Source organism: Hoplias malabaricus, chromosome 1, assembly GCF_029633855.1.
Source record: "Hoplias malabaricus isolate fHopMal1 chromosome 1, fHopMal1.hap1, whole genome shotgun sequence".
Classification (NCBI taxonomy): Eukaryota; Metazoa; Chordata; class Actinopteri; order Characiformes; family Erythrinidae; genus Hoplias; species Hoplias malabaricus.
The window spans coordinates 47029883-47052378 of NC_089800.1; the positions used below are offsets into that span (position 1 = coordinate 47029883).

Consider the following 22496-nt stretch of genomic DNA (forward strand, 5'->3'; position numbering starts at 1 on the left):
TTGAATTACATTGAACGTTAAGTTGAAAGTTCTCCTTACTATTACAAGTTACTATTTTGAAGACAATTATGTGATTGATATATAAACAAAAATGGACACCTAGCTTTTAAGTTAAATTTGGTAAACTCAAATGAGGAACGGTTTGTAATCTGTTTACATTTACTGCAACTTGCTAGCACTTCCTATAAAGCTTCTGAAAGAATACAAGTTGCATATACAGATAATTTACAATTACGCTCATTTATCTGCAATATTTCAGGAAAAAACATCTCTGAGGAGTACAATATGAAGACAACACTTATCACATGTGCAGTAATAGTTTTCCTTCCTTGGGAAATTAATTGTACCATAACCCACAGCCCAAGCACCTTCAGCAAGCATGAAAGTTCCTCTGAAGATTATGGGTCTTCAACAAAGGGTCAAGGATCAATTATTTTGTCTACAGGAAACCACGATGTACACACCACAGACCAGAGATCTAAAGATGAAGTCCCCCATTCAAAACAGCCTCCTCCAATCACACAGTACCAACACATTACAACTTATAGAGAGCACAAAATCACCAATGGGAAACGGTTAACTTCACATTTGTCCACCCTGGTCCCCTCAAGAATGCCAACAAAACGGAGCTTTCATCACGACAGTGAACATGAAGGTACTTCTGAAGGTCATGGGTCTTCAACAAATGAATCCACCATTTTGTCTACAAGAGACCACGTACATATCACAGATCAGAGATCTGAAGATGGAGTCTCCCATTCAAAAGACTCATCTCCAACCTCACAGGACCAGCACATTACAAGTGTAAATCAGACAGAACACAACATCACAGAAGAGCAATTATCGATAAAAAATAGAACAACACATTCACGATTATCCTCCCTGGCCACCTCAAGAGGGCAAACAAAAAGGAGCTTGGAGTACTCTGGCCAATACACAGGTAGATCTGAAAGTTATGAGTCTTCCACAAGAAATCAAGGATCTACAACAATGCCCGAAAAAGAGCAGTATGCCACAAAGCAGAGCCTTGAATCTAGTGTCTCAAAAATGCAATCTGACAACCAAAGCATTACAAGTATAAGCCATGCAGAGCATAAAAACTCAGAAGCACAAATCCGCACCAGAGAAACTGAGACAACTTCACATTTGTCCTCCACAGCCACCTTGAGAGAAGAGATTAAAACGAGCTTGAATTACCCTCAAAACCATCAAACCACAAGTAAACCACAAGCCAAACAGAATACATTAACAACACAGGAGCACATTACAACTGGAGAACAGCAAACACATTACATGTTAAAATCCACTAGTATTACTGTTGTAACAGATAAACATCAGCAAGTCAATTCAAGTCTTACAGAGAAATCTGTCAATCTACAGACCACACCCACAAGGATTTTCACTCAAGAAAGTACTCTAGACATTATTACACAACAGCCTGAATTGTTAACACTCCCTCAGACTCAAAATTGGTCTTCAACTACAAAAGAAAAGGAAGGCACAAAGGCACCCATTTCAACAACAGGTAATCTAACACTATACACATCCAATTCAGCTACCAGTTTGGCAATTACAAGCAATGCCCAAACAAATGACACTGCTCCTGCAGTCATTACTTCTGCAACTGAAGCCACCACAGTTGAAGACAGCACTATAAATAGCATCATGACATCCACAGGTTCATTCACTGCCCTCAGCCCATCTGTTAACACAGAGACTTTTACAGCCACCAGGAATATGAAAACAGGCAAAAGTGTCACAACAGGTTGGATCACCACCACCTCTGAGCCTATGAATAAGCCAGACAATAACAAAGCCACTAATAAGAACAGAAAAGCAGTCATCACAAATGGTACAAACAAAACAAATAGAAATACGGATGGTAATGCAGGTCCGACAGTAGCAGCTGTGATTGGAAGTGCACTGGTTCTCATGTTCATAGCAATTGGAATTATATTGATAAGACGACGTCAAGAGCAGAAAAAGCAGCTGGAGAACCCTGACTGGGCTGGTCCCTCACCCTTCCTTGAAAGTGATGCCCAACCTAATATGTCAAGTCATAGTGAGGATGGGCTGTTTTCCCAACGAGACACCAAAAGAATCTCCCTACATTCATTTTTTCCCCAGAGGCTTTCCCAACGGCTCTCGTTGCTGGTAGAAGAGGATGTCCAGATGAACAACATAGCAGCAAACAGCACGTTTAGCAGAAATGACCAACCACATAACGGGAAACCAGCAGTGGAAGACCAAATCCAGACACAAAAAACAGACAATGAAACACCAGTTTCTGAGGTCTCCGTTCCTGAAAAGGCAACTGAGACTCCTGTTCTGGTCGAAAAAGGGAACATCCAACAAACACCTAAAACTGATGAAGAAACCATTCCATCTACATGTTCAGAGACGAGTACTGCCCTTCAATCTCCACCACCATTCGAGGATGTGGATCTCAATCCTCCTCAAATGAATACAGAGCATCCTCCTCCTGCTCCTCCTCCTCCTCCTCCTCTACCATAAAATCTGTGACATGGAAAAATAACACTCCCTCCTGCTAACCACTGAGGAAAAAATATTGCTTTGCACCTTTCAAAAAAATTGACCTACAATAAAAATAGACAGAAGGTCCTTTATACACAAATATAGTAACGTGCCATAAAGTTGTTTTTAAGACACAAATGGCTCCTTAACGATACTTGAATCTGGTGTCTCAAAAATACAATCTGAGAATCAATGTATTACAACTATGAACCATTCAGTGCATAAAACTGTATTAGAAACTGAGACCTTCACATTTGTCCACCTTGAAACAGCTCTAACAAATAGCCCCTTTAAAAAAAATACATAAATAACAACATTAAAAAAAATAGTAATTAAAAAAATTATTTGCTACAAAACATGGATAAGCGCACATGCTTTTTAAAACTGTTCTATCCTAACCAAAAAAAGCAAATATTTTTACATTTTACAAATCATGCTTCATTTTGAAAATTCATTTATCAATTTTGGTTTATCATTACATGGGTGTATTGCAGTATTAAATGTTTCAATTATTCCTATTTAACATAGAATAGTAAACTAAGGTTTTTTGGGGTTTGTTTTTTCAGTGGCTGTTGTGTATTTTGTTTAGATAAAGCGAGAAAAACATCTATTTTAGAGACTTAAATTAAGCTTTTCAATTAAAACTGCTCATTTAAAATCTTAGCCATTTTTCAGAAACATATGTTTTGTTGTTATTACTTTGTTACAATAACTGTACATACATTTATTTTTATGTACACTAACGATATATGGTATTTTTTTACATGCAAAACCCTAAGCTTTCAGCAATAACAAGAATTAAATTTCAGAATAGAAGCCCATATTTTCGTCTTCAAATTCTTATCCAATTATTACACAAACCCAACTGCAAGTCTCCCTGATTGCACACAGTGCCAACAGCCTCGGCTAGCTAGACCAACCCACTGCATTTCGAAAGTGTGCTAATGCAAAACCACTTGGCCAGAGGAGAACGCAGGCTGCACAGGTCAGCAGACAGACCTACCTAGCACAATAAGCAGAGAGATGTGGGCCATCATACCCACCGAGGGAGCACTGCCAATGTTGTCTGTAGAACATTTGGCCTTGGGTGTCTGAGGCATGACTAAGCATTTAACTCACTCAACACTTATTACACAGCACAACTTGGCAGCCCCATTAGAATCACATTGATTCTAGAAACAAACATTACTAAAACAAACCAGTTACTGCATGATAACTTCATATAATAGGCTGCCCTAAAGAGACATAATATCCTTCCTTCCCTTATGTAAATAATGAAGGCCATGTGCCTATACAACAAAGAGCAAAAAAAAGGAAGTGCAATAAACGAATAGGAAATGAACAAGACTATTTTTGTAGTTTCTTACGAAGAAGGAAATACTGAGCATGGTTACCACAGGAAAAGCCTAAGATCAACACAACTTTCCCCCCCTCAAGACAGCTGGGCTAAACTGAAGTGCTGAAACTGAAGTGTTGAATTTTTTTTTTTAAGAAAACCAGCAACATACTTGCCTTTAGCAAATACAGCATAGATTTTTACTGCAAGTGTTGTACACTTACATGCATGTTTTGCTGTTACAAAATAACTCACTGGTGCATCACTACTCTGCAGTTTATCATTCTCAGTACACAGGAGAAAGAAGGCTAATGTAAAAGCAATGTACAGTTAAATTAATGATCAATCTAGAGATGTTCCAAAATTGCAAAATTGTAAGTCATTTTAAAAAAAATGCTCAAAACAATAAGATATTGATTTTGAAAAATAGTGCTTGATTCTTCAAACTGATGGGGCAGAAAGCCAACAGAAATATTCCATTCAGATTGTACAATAGGTGCTTTAGAGCACAGAGGTGGAAACATCAAAATCTAGATGTCTGTGAGCTTGTTTTCACAGATGAGACCATAAACTTACAAGCAGAAGATTCTAGATGAAACTTTGAAGTGAAAAGAATTATGACCCACCAAGCCACATTTCTAAAACTAAGTAAGTCTCAATCAAAAATAAATATGTGAACATTAAAAAAAAAAAAAAGTGTAAGAAGCAAAGGATTCCAAAAGGAAAATAAAATGCTAATATAAATATGCAAAATTCTGGTTATTAACTGAAAGATGCTGAATATCCTTTTGTGAATGGGAAAAAAAAAAAAATAAATATATCAAGCCGGACTAAATCAAAAATGTTAATGAGCAATAATGATCATAAATAACATGAATAATGAATTCTGTGATAAACATGTACTTTGCCATATAAATGCTAATTATGAATACTAAAGGCTAAAAATGTATTCCAGAATTACGAGTTAAGAATTAATATTTGTATGTGCGTCTGTAAATTTGTTTTCCTCTGAAGAGGGTTTTAAACTTTAAAAATGACGTGCATCAGCAAAGTGGTCTTTTTCACAAATTAGGGTCAGAAAAGAAGATGGCAGATATGAATCTTCAACCTCCCAGCTAAAATTAAGCTACAGCCAAGTCTTAAATCTTTTAACATACTACCTGTTTCAGTGCAATTATGGGGTAGAATAAGCAATGTTTTGAGAATAAAATTATCATGTTCACTCATGTGCATCATTCAACTATTTTGTTCAGTCTTTAGATATTGAACAAAAAGATGGAAGGAAAAGCTACAAAGTCACACCATTTACATGTTAAAAACACCAGACTGAGGTTGACTGAGTCTAACTACAAACCATGAATATAGTAAGCAAGCTGCACAAATGCTGCTGAGCAGGTGCAATGTCACACTGTTTACCACAGAAGTGTAGTTGTGTTGTATAAGAGCAGAGAAATTTACACTGAATAGTACCACTGCAGTGCAGTCAAGAAGAAAATGAACATAATACATGTATGAGAGAGAGAGAGAGAGAGAGAGAGAGACAGAGACAGAGAGAGAGAGAAAGAGGAAAGAAAGCCAGAGACAGAGAGAAAGAAAGAAAGATTTTGTTGAGTGTGCAGAGCAGATTATAAAAAGATTGGCGTCAGCAGCCTCATGCTCCGCCCTCTTCAGGAGCAGTAAGGACTGTTTCTATGCTGCATTTCTCCACTCCCCTTTTTCTCTCACCTGCATGTTCTAACATCCTGCCTTTCACCCACTTTTTGCATTAACTGTGAGTTGTGAACAGACAGAGGCTGCAGCGATAGCAGCTGGAGCCTTCGGGTGCTCATGCCAAGAGGAAAGCCCGGCTATGGGAGAACGAGAGAGGAGCTCCACCTATTAAACCACTACTGGTTAGGACATAGAAGGGGAGGAGTGAGAAGGGGAGGGGAAAGAACTGAGGTTGATGGAAGGCATAATTTGGGGAGAGCAAAGGAAAGACAGTGTAGCAAGGAAGAGAAATATCAGGAGTGGGAGACAGAATGAGAAAGAGAAAGCACCAAGTTTCCATGCAGAGCACCAGAAAAAAAGAGAAATAAGTAAATACTGCTTGAAATTAACCACTGCTGATCTAGATAAAAAGAGCATGGGAAGAAGTGACTGGAACGTGGCATGAAAGAGAAAGGGAACGAAATGATATGGAATTGATGGAAAAGATCAGGTAAGTCTTTTTCAGCATGGAAATAAAAAAAATAATAATTAGAATGGTGGGGAGAAGATGTTAAGCAAAGCCAGGGTTGGCATATGCAAAGCAAGGGGTTACAAACTAAATAAGCTTGCTACAACAATTTCCATTCAATATTCAGTACACAGTGCATATTTTACTGTGCTATTCCATTCTGGTACTGAAAAGCATCTACTTGGAAAAGAAAGAAATGCATAGATATGCTCTAATTACATTTGGCATTCAATAATCACAGATCCAGTCTTGTCATTAACAAAAAGGAAATGTATAACATTTCAATATCTTACATTACATGCACAGAATGATGTAGGATACATGAAACCTATCCTCAAATGCCCTTTAGAGCATGCAGCTAATGAGGGAAAAGAGAAGACAGAACCTCATAATGTTAGTAACCAGGCTAATGGCTCACTGCAGCAGCAGCAGTAGGGCAGAGTAGCTCTTGGCAGACACTCAATCTCCAGCCAGAGAGCAAGCAAGAGCAGCACTGAGGGGCTCTGTTCACTCATCTTTCACTGTGCCAAACCGGCACACAGCTAATGAAACAGCACAACGGTGCCTTATGCAGCTAGTCAAACAAATCCACACAACACAAATGTCCTTGGGATTTGACATACTGTACTAAGAATGCATTTGTATTCAACATTAGTATTCGATTACCTTTGCTAACTACGCAAGTGAAAAAATTGGAAAAACTATTCAGTTACAATTACAACTGTATGAGATGAGTCTTTCATGTAGTATCATTACATAATTTTACTACGTGGCCTTAAGCTGGAGGTTATATAGAGAATGTCTTGTGAACCAACTAATGTCAGTTAGCAGAGAACACCAGGAGGTTTGATGAGTTAGAATCCAAGAGACTGCAGAGGCAGTGATCAGACCAAGCCAGGAATGAATGGTAAATGTATCCTCTCACGTACGCCAATGATTATCTAAGAAATGCTGCAATCACGGATTCTGCAATGAAATTCTTTTACGCAGGAGGAGTAATCTATTGTCAGATAGTGTGACTGATAGACTGTTGAAAGCCCACATGAACAATTGTACTAATTTTTAATAAAGACAAAATCTACCTTTTAAAATAGTCAAATAGACATTAAAACAAGCTCCAGTGACACTATTCAATGGAAAAGTGTTTTAAATATGGAATCACAATGTCAAAAGTAGAGGGCACAAAAATACCAGGTGCAAATCTGCAAGTGTGTAAATAACCCTCTCACAATCTAAAACTGTCTTTTTTCCCCATTCTCAAATTATTTAAACCCTCACACTTTTAAAGTTTTGCTTGCTCATCAAGCTCTTTTCCCTTGGACCTTTTCAGTGCTCGATAGAATTTTCTGCTATTTGGTTTTGAAACAATTGGGGTTTGACACTTTGGGGGCGGGATCAGGGCAGTTTCTCACAGTGAATGCTATTGGCTGATGTCTCCTGGTGCTGTGACCATCCGCTTCATACACTGTATATGTCCCGCCTACTGCGAGAAGCCTTCTACAAAAATAATAAAAAAAACAAACCTGGAGGACATGTAACTTGGTCATTAAAGTTTCATTCTGAAATTGCGAAAATGGAAAATAGGAGATGACTTAATGTTCAAAATTATTTACCAAGCATGGTTCCAAGGCTGTACCGCAGCATCTCTGTACAGTGAGAACAGGCAGAATATAAAGTAAACATAGCTAGTGAACAGGACTCCCAAACAAATCGATTTTTCAAGCATTTCAAAGTAGGGATCCACTCTTGGCAAATGATTCAGAAAGCCAAACCTCAGTCGATTCTATTATTCGACTATATTACTATAATCTGAACTCACTATAAGCAGTGGATTATGACTCTATCCTGACTCTGTTAATCTTTGGCTCTGTCCAGGGGAAAACAACAGCTCGGTGAACCATAAAGGCTTCTCCCAGTAGACAGGCCATATACAGTGTGTGAGGCGGGCAGTCACAGAAACAGGAGACATCAGCCAATAGAATTCATTTGAGAAAAACGGCCCTGACCTCACCCACAAACTGTCACAATCCCTCCCATTTCAAAATGCAAGCGCAGAAAGAGCCCGAGGGAAAAGAGCTAGGCGTGCAAAGGAAACATTAATATTGAGAGGCTAAAATCCATTTGAGAATGAAAAAAATAAATAAATAAATAAAAATTTCACATTTGTATTTGCGGGACAAATTGTTAGAACTTGCAGATTTATATTTTCCACCTTTTTTTTTTTGCACCCACTAATTTTGACATTGATGTTACTCCATATTAATGGTTATTTGTGATAATAAAATGTTTAAGTTTTTCCCCCCCACAATAAAACAATATCATCTACACACTGATCATGTGTTGCAAATGAATGACTTTATGCTGTAGCTAACAAAAACTAAACTACTTTAGCCCACATGAAGGCAGAAAATGGATAAACTAGATCAGTTTAAGAAAATATTTGCTCATTATGTCTGAATATAAAGAGTGTGGTAAAGACCATAAAATACTTTACCAGTTGATGATCATAAGAAAACTTTGACTGGTAGCCGTGATAGTCTAACAACTAAACAAATGCAAGTGAGCCAAAAAGAATATGAATAATGCTGAGCAAAATTATTTAATTGTTCCCATTTATTACAATCAAGGCTACTACTTTTTAAGGTGAAGGAATTCCCAAAAACAAAGCCTATTTAAAACAACGTTTAAGCTTCTATTTTATATAACTTCATTTTGAGGAATTGTTTTGGAAAAATAAGTGAATACTAAATATTGATGGTCTATGGCAACAAATTAAAAATAAAAACAGCAATAACATTTGTGATAACATATTTCCTCATATGCTATTGTTTAGTATGTTTGGTAGTACTACAGTTCTGCTAGTCCTCTGTGATATCTTAAACTTTCATCTGTTGTTTTTGTAGGACAGCTGACACAATGCCCTTAGGGGCCAGTCTGCTATTCCTGCTGTTATGTGCAGGATCTGTGCTGGCTATCTGTCCTCCAATGTGCTCTTGTGGCAGGGGTCATCGAGTGGTGGACTGCTCTGCCCGTGGCCTCAGTAAACTGCCTGACAACCTGCAGCACAACATAAATTTCCTTAACTTGTCCCACAATCGCTTACACAACCTGGATGGGCTCCTCAGCCACTTTGGACACCTAAGAACTCTGGACATCTCACACAACCGCCTCCCACACCTTCCTGATGGTCTGCCTCGGGCTCTGTGGGACATCCATGCATCTGCAAACCATATTCACCAACTGGAAAAGAATGACACTGCTTTCCACTGGAATTTGCAGTCCCTGGACTTATCAAATAACCAGCTGATACGAGTGGTCTTCATTAATAATACTCTACCCAGTTTACAGGCACTCAACCTTAGTCACAACAGGTTTTGGACTGTGCCCACCAACATGCCCTACAACCTGGAGGTGGTAGACCTCTCCCACAACTTCTTATTGCAGATCTTGCCTGGCTCACTGGACCGCATGCCTCGGCTATCTCAATTTTACTTGCATGCTAACCGCTTTTCTTCAGTGAGTGAAGGGGTGTTCAATCGATTGGAATCGCTGCAGCTCATTACATTTGGGGATAACCCCTGGGCATGTGAGGATGAGGAAAACATCACCCACCTGCTGAACTGGGTGCATCAGACCCCAGCTAAAGTGCTGGGCTGTCCTTGCTATATAAGACCTACATGTGGTGAAGCACATCTTGCCACCAGCAGAACCTGGAACTCAGCCTCTTACACAGAGCCTCCACTGGGTACGGACACTCGTAACTCAGGTCTCAGACCACCCATACAGGTTGTCACCTCGGGGTATCAGTCCAAATCAGCCATGCTCAACTTGCCATATGACCGGAGCATAGGGAATGCTACTGGGGGAGGTGAGCAAGAACGGGGTAGGAGTGGGGGATTTCTAACTTCCACTTCCCTCACCCTATCAACGCAGTCAAGCACAACAATCCGCACACGAAGTGCCAAGAAAGCAATACCTGGAAAAGCTCGCAGCACAACTGTTCAAATTCATACATGCAGATCTCATATTGTTGCTTTGACCCTTCTGGGAACAGCAATCATCGTCATTACCATCTGAATTACTGCAATTGGTTATGACTTGGGATTACACAATGGAATGGATTTAACATAATGCAGGACTCACGGATACACAAGAAATGTCAAAAGAGGGCCTTATCTCTCTGGTTTTAATCTCACACAAACTGTTTGACTTAGTGCCTCTAGGGGTATTATTTACAATATTGTCTTCTGCTTCAAAACAACGGATCATCTCCTACTGAATATAATTGAATACTGTCTGGCTATTGTGCATATTCATATTGACATATAAAAGAAATGTATACAAGTAACTTACACTGCAATTTTGTTGGTTTGGAAAAAAAAGTGTTTTCTCTCTAGTATTATGCTTGTCCACTGACAGATACTATTGTCTTTAATGCCTAAAAACAATATGAAACAAAATCTCTCTGATGGTGGATGATGTGTTCAAGGTCAATGACAGAGACTCAATTATATTTCACCAACAGCATTGATGAAAGGACAGAATAAATAAAAGATCTGTTGAACCCTTAAACTTTTGTTTTGTAAAATCAGTACAGGTAGGCTCAGATGGAAACAACAAGAGGTTAAAACTGACAAATCAAGGAAAATACAGGAGATTTACAGTGATCCAAACTGTAGGAAATGTGGCATGTCTATGAAGCTCTGTGCTGTGCTTGCCCCAGCATTAACAGGATGTAATAAATAAGGCCATGGAGGTTGCCAAGGGACCAATTCCTAGGAGGTTGCTGACTCAAGAAAAGAAGCAACCAGGATAGACAGCCATTTCCTCTTGGTGCTCTGACCAAATTGAGGCAGACAAGCCTCTCCACTACTCCCATCCAGCTCCAAGTACCATAAAGTTCATACAAGCATGCTGAACAAAGTATGGGTTCCAGTTTTACATTAGAATATTGTTCTGACTGATTCCAGAAACACTAAATCACATTTTGATGTTAAAATGTAGAGTATAAGTTTGATATTACAGATGGGTGACAAATTGGGGGGGATCGTCATTAAAAAAAATGGAAAGAATTAAACACTAGTAGTTGACATCCAGTGACAGTTCAGCTTATCATAAAGCATATCAGAGTTTATTTGTATTTTCATACTCATCCAATCCTCAACAGGATAGAAATGTTTTATCACAGAAAAAAGAAACTAGTCACTATAATTGCACAGATTTGCAGGGACTGTTGACAAATGACAAAAAACTGGCCACAGCATAAGAGAGACACCAGGTATCCTCAATGTACCCAAGCTAGTACCCTAGACATATACACACTCTGCCACTTCTATAAAATATAATAAATGATAATGAATTTTACCATATTTTTGCTAATCTCATTATATAGCAACAAAATTTTGGGGCCATTGAACTCCTAATTAAAACACTCGTCATTATGAGAAAGGGTTAATATACTGCAGCCCTACTATATAATCACTCTCTATGTAGTCCTTGACACTCTTTCTTGCTGACATAATATAATCACACTATATTGACTTCACCAGTTCTCTGAGGAACAGGCTGTGTTAATTCACAAGCATCATGGTCAATGAGGGCACATTCAGCTGTAATTTCCAACCGATATTCTAATGTCTTTCCCATATATCTAAATGCAGATATTACATCACTGATTCTACTGAATCACTAGCTAGTTGTGCAGATTGAGATAGTAGGACGTTAATCAATTATATCAGGAAATAAATGTGAAATCTGTGCTTCTCAATTGTTTTTTCCTAGAATTTGTCACCCATCTTCAGGGATTCATATAAATGGTTAGCAGTTATGATGTGTTTTATATTGCAGGCTCTGGCTACTGCAGAGTAAACACAAACATAATTCTCACTATGCCACTATTATACAAACCATAGCCTTCTCCCATCTCCATGGCCACTAACTGAGAATGCTTTAGATTGTCTGTCTTCTACCTCTGACTTAAGTCATTTAGCTCAGATTTCTAGCATTGATCCTCACTCAAACTTTTTGAATACCAAATCCATCAATACTGTGTGCCAATACCATACCATCAAACCTTTTAAGCCTTTGTATTGCAGCACCAATAGAAAACAAAACATCTCTCTCCCTGTTCCATCTGAATTTGTGGAGCTTGGTAAAACAGTATGAGCCTCTACTAGAATTTTCATCTGTTTTTTCTATTATAGAATTATCTATTCTATATTTTCTACAGGGTATGTGGTTATAATCTGGCAGACTGACCATTGGAACCTTAAGATGTAGCCACATGTCAGGTGGTGTATCTCGATTTGTCAGAAATTATATTAACTTAATGGAATTACCTGGCCTAGTGTGCTCCATGTGTAATAAGATGGAATCTGTCTTTACTGAACCTAAGCAGTTGCCTCCCAAGAGAAACAATTATTGTATGCCTCTATAAACATATTACTATAAATCTAACTATAAATTGAACAAACATTCACTGACCAACTCATCAACATTTTCAGTAAAATCACTGAAGAAAACTTCAATATTAACTACAAAAACAAAAAATTTAATATTGACCTTATGAACAAGCAGTCAGCTTTTTTCATGAATCATTAAGTGCATCGTCATTTCCTCTGATAAACCAGCTAACAAGAAAAACTAATTCAAGCACATTAATAGATTCATCAAACATATCAAATATGTCATGGAATCAGGTTTTTACTGAACCAAATGCCTAAAAACATACTCTGTGAACAACAGTAACTCAGCCTCGAAGTGGTAGGGCACGTAAAATAACAGTCAGTGGATGCTGAAGAGGTTACCAACTTTTGGCAGAGTCAATCACTACAGACCTCCAATATTCATGTGGCTTTCAGATTAGCTCAAGGACAATGTGTAGAGTGGACTGATGGACAAGTCTGGGTTTGGCGGTTACCAAGATAAATGGTGACTTTTCAGTATTTAACCTCAGCTCCTCAGTTCTAGTGAAAGATATTTTGGACAATTTCATGTGGGAACAGTTTGGGTGTGGCTCCTTCCTGTTCCAACTTGACTGTGCACCAGTGCACAAAGCTAGCTACATAAAGACATGGATAATGGTGTGGAAGAATATGACATGCCATCTTAACCTGTTGAACACCTCTGGGATGAATTAGAGTGTCGACTGTGAGCCAGAACTTCAACTGTCCAACATCAGTGTCTGAGCTCACAAAAGCGTTCATAATCCTATTGATCATACACGTGTGAAGGAACGAAATTGCAAAAGAAGCGGAATTTTTAATTCTACAAAGTAAATTTCCCGCCTACTTTCAGAGTACAGCACCATGTCTGGCCTCAGTATAGTTAATGCAACGCACTCTGCTGGCAGACATTGGTAAAAAAAAAAAAAAAAATTGCTGGTTCCAATTTCCGATCTTATGCTGCACCCCATTTACCAATCTTTATAGCCTGTGAATGCTCTCAAATATGTTTGTGGCCCCTCATGCATAAACCTAAACTCCTTTTTTTGTGTTTGCTCTCCTTCTTTTGCCTTTGCTGTTGCACAACATGCTCTTCCTGTTCGAACAACAACATATTCATGGTGTACATATTGATGACAGACTCAGCTGTAAAATATCATATTGTAGTAATATTACAAAAAATATGTACTGCTCAATATGTATTAAACAATAGCCTATCCAAATTTGTCATACTGTAACATCATCTATATTGTCAAGAGTAATCTCACAGTCCTGCATATTCTTTATAAGCAATTGTCAGAATGATTACTTCGTTCTCATATTACACTTTTTAACGTAAAGATTTTATATTTTCAAATATGTAAGTTTCCTTATCCAAGCAAAACCTCCTTCCTGACCATTTCCAAAGCATATTTAAATATAACTCTGAAATCCATCAATACAATACATTGTCAATCAGACAATGGCCATCCTGCCTTTTACAGTACCACAATAAGCCAATTCGCAATTTCACAGGGGATCATATATCTGGTATTTATTTTAACTTGAGAATTGTAACAAATCAAAGTGTGGCAATTTCTATAACAATATGAATAGTAAGTCTATATGTATTTAAGGCAACAATAGTCAGTCAAATGTCAGTATAAGCTGATCACATTTTATTTTAAAAAACAAAACAAAAAATCTTATAATTTAACTTCTAGGAGGTTGAGTCAATCAGCACTTTGGATACAGACAGACGACCAATCAGGTTGTGCTTCTTTGTCATGTGACCACACTGCTACCTGACTAAATCAGAGAAGATGATGATCTCTCCCATTTAAAATTTTATACTATCACAAAATTTTGAAATGGCTTGTGACAATTTTAATAAACAACTCATTAATACATGTAAAACATGAAAACATTTTGCTGAAATATCTTGCATAAGGAGAGATGAATATTTGTAAGCTTTTATTATAGAACTGTTTAAAACTAATAAAATAAGTCCTTTAGGTGAAATGGAGTGAATGAAATCAACAGCTTATTTTTACTTAAATTTACTATAAACAAAGAATATTATAATCTCCATTAGCTCAAAATATGGCACAACTTTGATCCCTAACTAAAAGAGCTGAACATGTGCCCTGGAGGGTTTATACTATACTACAACAGCAGCTTTTTCTGAGTGTGTTCTCATGCTAACACCTCCATCCCCCAATGGAATGTAATGTTAATTTCCATTTCAATGACTCAGTGTTACCCTCAAAGCATTTTCACTGCTTGTTTCCCTTCCATCTTCAAATGTTTGTCACATTTCATCTTAGAAACAGGAAAGAGAGGGAGAACCACAGAAGCAACTTGTATACAAAAATGATTTATAAAAAAAAGAGACCTTTACATGAACAAACATTTCAAATGTTCATTAACTACAATATTATTAATTAAAGCACTCTGGCAAACCAAACAGCTAAAATCCCTCAATGTTTTATTTGCTGCTTTTGTTATGCATTAGAAGTGGGGATTTGTTAGACAGACGGCATAAAACAGTCCCCAAGCTGATGGTTTTTCACCATTCAATGCCAATCAGTAAAACTGAAGACATGTTTTATTTTAAAATTCTTAAAATTAATCTCTGTGAATTTGATATTTTCTCAGTGATATCCAGAATTTAGAAATTCTGGGTTTTTTTTTTTTTTACCAGCATTTGGGGACACTCACTCACTCACACACTCACACACTCACTGGCAGGAATTTTGGGTGGGGGGGGATGGGAGTTTAATTTTACGCCGACTTGGTAAACGTTCATCTCTTTGTAGTGATAGAGGATCACCAGAAAGAATTAAACTCACTTTATTGTTCAATTTGTCGTTGAGCTACGTTCCTCTAAAATCCACATATGCGCCTGCATCCCACTCAAAACGGTATACGAGTACACACACCCCCCCCAAAAAAATAAAGAGAACACTTAAACAACACAATGTAACTCAATCACACTTCTGTGAAATCAATCTGTCCAGTTGGGAAGCAATTTCACCTGTGGTTTTGCAAATGGAACAGACAACAGGTAGAAATGAGAGGCAATTAGCAAGACAACCCCTATAAAAGAGTGTTTCTGCAGGTGGTGACCACAGACCATTTCTGTGTTCTCATCCTTTCGGGCTGATGTTTTGGTCACTTTCACATTTTGTCAGTGCTCTTACCCCTAGAGGTAGCATGAGGTGGTGTCTACAACCCACAGAAGATGCTCAGGTAGTGCAGCTTATCCAGGATGGCACATCAATGCGAGCTGTGGCAAGGTTTGCCGTGTCTGTCAGCACAGTGTCCAGAGCATGGAGGAGATACCAGGAGATAGGCCAGTGCACCAGGAGATGTGCCAGCAGGACCGCTACCTCTTCCTTTGTGCAAGGAGGAACAGGACGACCAGTGCCAGAGCCCTGCAAAATTACCTCCAGCAGGCCATTAATATCCATGTTTCTGCACAAACTGTCAAACAGACTCCATAAGGGTGGTATGAGGGCCTGACGTCCACAAGTGGGGCTTGTGCTTACGCCATGCAGGGCGATTAGCATTTGCGAGAGAACACTAAGATTGGCAGATTCGCCATTGGCAACCAGTGCTCTTCACGGATGAAAGCAGGTTCACACTGAGCACATGTGACAGAGTCTGCAACTTCCTCCAGCATGACCAGTTTATTAGTGGGTCAGTAACGGTGTGGGGAGGTATTTCTTTTGAGGGCCGCACAGCTCTCAATGTGCTAGCCAGAGGTACGCTGACTGCCATTAGGTACTGGGATGAGATCCTAAGACCCATTGTGAGACCATATGCTGGTGCAGTGGGCCCTGGGTTCCTTCTGATGCATGACATGCTAGGCCTCATGTGGCTGAAGTGTGTCAGCAGTTCCTGCATTATGAAGGCATTAATGCTAAGGACTGGCCTACCAGTTGCCCAGACCTGAATCCAATTGTGCACATCTGGAACATCATCTACCAACATCACGTTGCACCACAGACTGTCCAGGAGTTGACCCCCCAGGAGAATATCCGCCGCCTCATCAGGAGCATGCCCAGGCGTTGTAAGGAGGTCATACAGACACAGAGTCCACACACACTAATGAGCCTCATTTTAACTTGTCTTGAAGAATTTCCACTGAAGTTGGAATTCAGCCTGTAATTTGATTTTCCACTTTTATTTTGAGTGTGATTCCAAAACCAGACCTCCATGGGATAATCATTTTGATTTACCTTGATAATTTTTATGTTATTTTGTTCTCAACGCATTCCACTATGTTATGCATATAAAATTTCAACTGGAATATTTCATTCATTGAGATCTAGGATGTGTTTTAGTGTTCCCTTTATTTTTTTAAGCAGTGTGTGTGTGTATATATTGCTTCTAATAAGAATCTTAATATCTGCAGAGAGGGAGGCTACGGGTTCTAAATAAGTATAAGTAGGTCAACCAGGTGTGCCACTTCTAGTGTAGCCACTGAACCCGTTTTGGTGTTTCTTGGCCCAAAATCTTAGACCCCGTTTACACCTGGTCAATTATGTGACTATTTCTGGATTGTATCTTGATAAGATTTTAATCACATGCGTTTAACACTTGGTAGTCAAATGCATCTGTGGTTAGTCAGACTGAAATCAGATTACTGTTTGGGATGGAATATGCATATACGCACATTACCAGGCAACAAGTTGTTTATCCGTTCAGCCTCTTCCTGTGCTGTACTAAAGATGGCTGCTGCTTCGAAATTGGCAATTTTACATGCTGTTTTACATTTATTCAAACTTAAAGGCAAATTCACGACTGTAACCAAAAAACACTTTTTATAAAATTCAGAAGTTGTTTCCTCACCATTGGCTAGTTCTCCAGTCTGCTTGAAACCCTGAAACCAGTCTAAAGTGTCTACCAAGTCCCAGTGTCTGTAAATGAGTAAATGGCAGAGGCATCTGGAGCTTAAGACAGAGAGAACTCCAAAGGTTGAAAAGCACAAACCGAGATGGGCATTTTCCAGGTGAGTAACAGTGACTTATTTTGCTGTTTCGGATCACAAAAGGCAGAAATGTCTCTAAACTATACATACAGCTAACTGCGTTACAGATAGCGTGAACAATATATAAAAAGATATACTTTATATTTATCATTAATCATTCATTTATTCTTTATCGTGTCTTATTCTTGGTTTTTCCTTATTTGAACATGGTTTGGTCTCTATGATTTATTTTATTTTACTGTCACTTTGTTTACATCATTTTTTTTCATTTTTAAGTTCCCATGTGAAAATTAATTAAAATTTATTTTTTCAGTCTCTTTGTTTTTAGATTGTAATGCTCAGCTACACTGTAAATGGGGGTTTCCCTAAAAAGTACATCCAAATGAAAATAAAAGGTTGATCGCAGCGATAACTACAGATTAATTTGGGACAGAAAATTAATTGAGCACTGGTGGTAGCGTATCAAGCTTGGGACCTTTACTGATGTTAAACAATTTACAAATTTTTGCCTGAATCATGCAACATTTAATTACATCTGCAAGTACAGTAGTGCCTGTCCATATTGCTATTAAACATTTTGTTTAGTCTGATCTCCAACCATGCACATCCTCCATTGTTATTTTCTTGCTCACTGTGTCTTGGAGATGGATGCATTTACACTGATATAACACGTGGCTTGAATGCATCCCAGACCACCTCCTGAAGTGATTTGAGTGATTGGATTTGTACCCGTTTTAAATGCGTCTTGGGCGCATTTACACTTGTAAATTTGTGACTTGGCCTTATCAAGATACCTGAAGACCTGATCAAGCCCTGACACTGAAGATGCATAACGTGACCAGGTGTAAATGGGGTCTTACTGAGACCCTTTATGATGGCATAAGGTTTGAGTTCATTTAAACCACAAGGTCCCAAACAAACTAAATATAAAGATCTTACCTGCGAGCAATGTAATAGAAAACAGGATTTCCATTCTTAGATGTTCCTGCCTGGTAAAAGATGTTAAGTGTCTTCAGAGCTTTAAATTCTTCTTTTTCATGGACTTGGTGCCTGAGTGTAATGAAAGCCTTTTAAGAACTACATTTTGTTTAAAATTACTGTCACATAAGGGAACTGGGGCTGTATTCACAAAAGTTTTCCTTAGAAAAAGCTCGAAGAAATCTTTAGATAAACACTAAAGTTCACAAGAGTATTCTTAAATAGAGAAAAACAGTAGGAAATCCCACCCCCCAAAAAACTTATTAAATTCAAATATTTTCTTTAAGACACTTTTTATAACTAATTATCATAATGTCTGCCATTTTTAATTAGAACCATCCATTATTGTTAGTCAGTATAAAAAAAAATAAAAATGAAGAATAAAACGTTAAGAATAAAAGAACATTAAGATATTTGAAGAATTACTATTTGTCATTTCTTAAAACATCTGAAGTTAAAAATTGTATCCTTTTAGAAATTAAAAATAAAAATGAATAGACCTTATGAAAAAAATGAGGTCAAATGAAAAAAAATTCTATTCAGTATAATCAGAAAAACAGATTAAGCAAAAGTAAATACCTGGTCATAAACTCCTCAAACTTGGAGCTGGTGAGGTTCAGACTAGACCAGTGAGTGTCAGCTACAGGCTTGTGCTCAGGTGGACCAAGGTAGGCCAGAAGAGTAGCCATTTTATCAAATGGTCTCCTGCCTACAGCCTTATGATCTCTTGGGGATTGGGGGGGGGGAGAGAAATAATCAATCCTTTGGTTTATTACATTCTTGGAATCATGACTGAAAACAGAAACAATGAAATCCAACACAATTCACAAATTAAAAGTAGGCATGCATGTGTTAAATATACTGGTTTTAGACTAACAGACTTATAGATTGTACTTTGTCCTGATAAAAGCAAATGTATTGTCAAGAATTTTATTTATCACAAACCAGAAATGTACCCAGAATTAAAGAATAAAACAGAATTTAGTGTATTTAGAGGATTTAGGGGACGTGAAACAACATGATATAAAACTGAAGGAAATTTTAAGAATGTGTGGGTTTAGACTTCCTCCAAGATAAAAATTAATGCTCTTTTATAGTAAGTCATACTTAGTAGCTATTTTAGTATTAATAAAGAATATTTTAACTTTTTATACCCAACCTCTTTTTATTAGCATACCTGTTACTGGAAAGATACTGCCCAATTCTCTCCTGATTGTTCCAGAGCAGGCGGTGAAGGGCCAGCACATTTCCATCGCTGATAAATGACAGGCTGTGGTTGACGGTGTCACTTGGAGGAGAGTCAGATGCTATGTCCAGGAAAAACCTGCAGACCATCAAAGTGAAATTAACAACATGAGGCTCACTTAGAGAATACAAATGCATAGATTGAACTGAAACTAATTTGTGTTTAGAGCTCTGAAAAATAGTTTCAGACATACCTCCTTGCTGCATCAAAGTTGCTTTTGACAAAATCATTAAAAGGTCTCATATGTTCTTCTTTAGTAAACAGGACATGATTAGCAATACTCTGGAGAATCTGAATAATAGGAGAAGCAACAGTAAAATCAAGCACTGTATGCCTAAGATTGTTTTACATTGTCTTGTGAAATATGTCTGACGAAGACTTGAACTGTACATGATTATAAGAATGTTAATTTTGCAGATATTCTGCAGACAAAGTTCATTTATATCTGATGTGTGATCAACAAAAAAAAAATAAAAATAAAAAAAAAACAAAAAAAAAAAACAGCACACTGGTGACGTACACTAAAAGTGATGCATTTCATGATTTTGTTGGTAAATTTCATACCTTAGACATGAGCTTGAGGCCTCGCTCAATCCGAGGAGGCGGCTTCTTTTCTAGGATCCCTGCTTCATATGGCGACACTATAGCTGGGTTGATAAAACGTAGAAACATGGCACTGCCTACAGCGCCAATGCTGTTCTGTGGGAAACGCTGACTGACCACCTGTATGAAGAATAGTTGGGTAAAGGAAAAGTAGGGGGGGGGGGGGTAGCAATAGAAAGTGCAATATGGAGGATACCTTAACAGGTTTACAAAAAATGTCAAGACTTTCTAGTATAATTGGCTTGCTTCTATATCTCAAAATTCAGAAAGAGAGATGCAGTATGAATGGAAGAATGTTTGAACTGATCCCATGGACTGCAAAACAATTAGGCTTCTAGTATGTACCATACAAAAGACAAAAAGATAAGAGGTTGTGAGTGGAAGTATGAAATTACTTAAACCCACATGAAACACTGCTTAGTGAATCTGCGGAAAGAGCAGCACATCAAGGCGATCTGTTCAACACTTTCAATTATAATGGAAAACATGCATGTGAATATGCTCATCTTAGCCATTCATCCACCTGTCCATACACTGACCAAAAGCACAAACACAGAACAAGAGACAAACTTCGGTACAGAACCAAATGTAATTTACTGTGGCATAAATCAGGACGAATACCAAGACCAAAAAAAAAATAAAAAAAAACAATAAAAAAAAATAAACAAAAACCCACACACACACACACCTTTCTTTATATTACAAGCCCACCACATAACATAAGATTTTTCTTCTAGCCACTCAGCTTTTTCCCCCCAGTATCTTCTGTTTACCTAACAAAGGTTAACGTCCAACATTCCATCCTTGATTAGAACAAGAACTTGGTGTTTTAAATGTGTGTTTTAACATGTCTCAAAATGAGTGTTTTGCACAGATGGACAAAAATATTACTTGTGAAATTGTCTACATTAGTTTGTTATTATCTAGTAAGTATTTCCCAATGATTCAATACAAGTCTAAATAAATATACAAAATAAATAGCATCTGAATTTGGATGTTACATGTTATTAGGGGTGCAGAGGAAATTTATAAAATGAAGGAAATTGATCTGTTACTGTGACCATACTTAAAAGAAAGAACGTGTCTGATGGAAAAAATGATAAAATAATTTAATGCAATCAAGGTTTGCCAAATGGCAAGATGTGCATACCCAGTACTGTGAAAACAACATATACAATCTATGTTATACAACATTTACCAACACTCCAAAAACTGTTGACAACACACTCCCACACAGCACATGCAATTTTGCATGAGGAGCAGAAAAAAACTTATCCAGATCCCACTGGTCCAAGACACAAGCACATGCTTCATCAACATTGCACACCAAGTGTCAGATTATTAAAATGTTGGATTAATTTTGGACTGAACAGAATCAGAAGTCAAATCAAAGAGTACTCAGTCAAGGCTTGTAGGGCTGATAAGTACAAGTAGAATATTACATTTAGCTGAGAATTTCAGGACTAATAAACATAACCTTTTGTGGTCAAAATGTTTGCATTTCAAATTAATTTTACAGATGCAAATGAACATAACTGTTGGACTACAGCCCAATAATTTAAGATTAAATGTACAATTTTCAGGCTGTGGTGTAATCTGCCATGTTCCATCAAAATAAATCAATATTAGTGAATTCTGGAGATTAATAAAAGTAATTAAAACTTACAGAGTACAGAGTAATAGTACATTTAAATTTCTATGGATATAAATAAATGGGTATTCTGGCTGATAATATTACAGGTTGTCATTTGTAAAGTTTGGATTTTTTTATTTTTTAAAGTATTAGTTAACCAAAGCTAATTATCTTGAGATGTAAGCTTTAAATATTCAGCCCTCATTCTATTTATAAACTGAGGAAGATCCAATGATGAATGGTTATATAAAAAAAAAAAAAAAAAATTACATTACAAGGTGATTTATGGTTGAAGTCAGTCCTTAGCTCTTCTCCTGGTGTGCAAATGACTTGTATGGTAGAGGAGGCTTCTCCTCAGCAATGGAGAAAATAGAGACCATCAAAGCTCATCTGTACAGTACAATACAGACAAATGGGAAAGGGGACCAGTCCCAAGAGTACACCACACATTCCTATCCAGACCGCCAAGTGTCAGGATACCGGTGATCCATGGAGCTACACGGTTGTAATCATGACTTTGAGTTAGTAA

The 22496-nt window shown here is 37.6% G+C and overlaps 2 protein-coding genes across 6 annotated transcripts in view; one reads left to right on the top strand and one right to left on the bottom strand.

Annotated features, from left to right (window-relative positions):
• The window catches only part of nf1a (neurofibromin 1a), a 76146-nt gene that overhangs the window by 25284 nt on the left and 28366 nt on the right, over positions 1-22496 (bottom strand). For 4 of the 5 annotated variants that reach the window (XR_010801908.1, XM_066664697.1, XM_066664732.1 and 1 more), the window contains 5 exons: positions 20296-20454; positions 19925-20022; positions 19663-19809; positions 19065-19211; positions 18447-18557 (listed from right to left, as the gene is read on the bottom strand). Coding sequence is in view for 4 of the 5 variants with exons in the window: in XM_066664697.1 (XP_066520794.1) it covers positions 18447-18557; positions 19065-19211; positions 19663-19809; positions 19925-20022; positions 20296-20454 (662 nt within the window). In the remaining variant the exon portion in view is untranslated. Of the gene's footprint in view, positions 1-14580; positions 14834-18446; positions 18558-19064; positions 19212-19662; positions 19810-19924; positions 20023-20295; positions 20455-22496 lie in introns of those variants that run through there. The other variant, XM_066664722.1, reaches the window with a different exon arrangement.
• Positions 5728-10621, top strand: omgb (oligodendrocyte myelin glycoprotein b). Its single transcript, XM_066686493.1, has 2 exons — positions 5728-6071; positions 8993-10621. The coding sequence occupies exons 1-2, from the start codon at positions 6049-6051 to the stop codon at positions 10164-10166; spliced, it is 1197 nt and encodes a 398-aa protein (XP_066542590.1). The 5' UTR covers positions 5728-6048; the 3' UTR covers positions 10167-10621.

Excerpts from the sequence above, each read along its gene's own strand:
- omgb (XM_066686493.1), top strand. The coding sequence starts at position 6,049 with ATGGAATTGATGGAAAAGATCAG. Across the intron at positions 6,072-8,992 it reads GAATTGATGGAAAAGATCAG|GACAGCTGACACAATGCCCT; the intron begins GTAAGTCTTTTT and ends TTGTTTTTGTAG.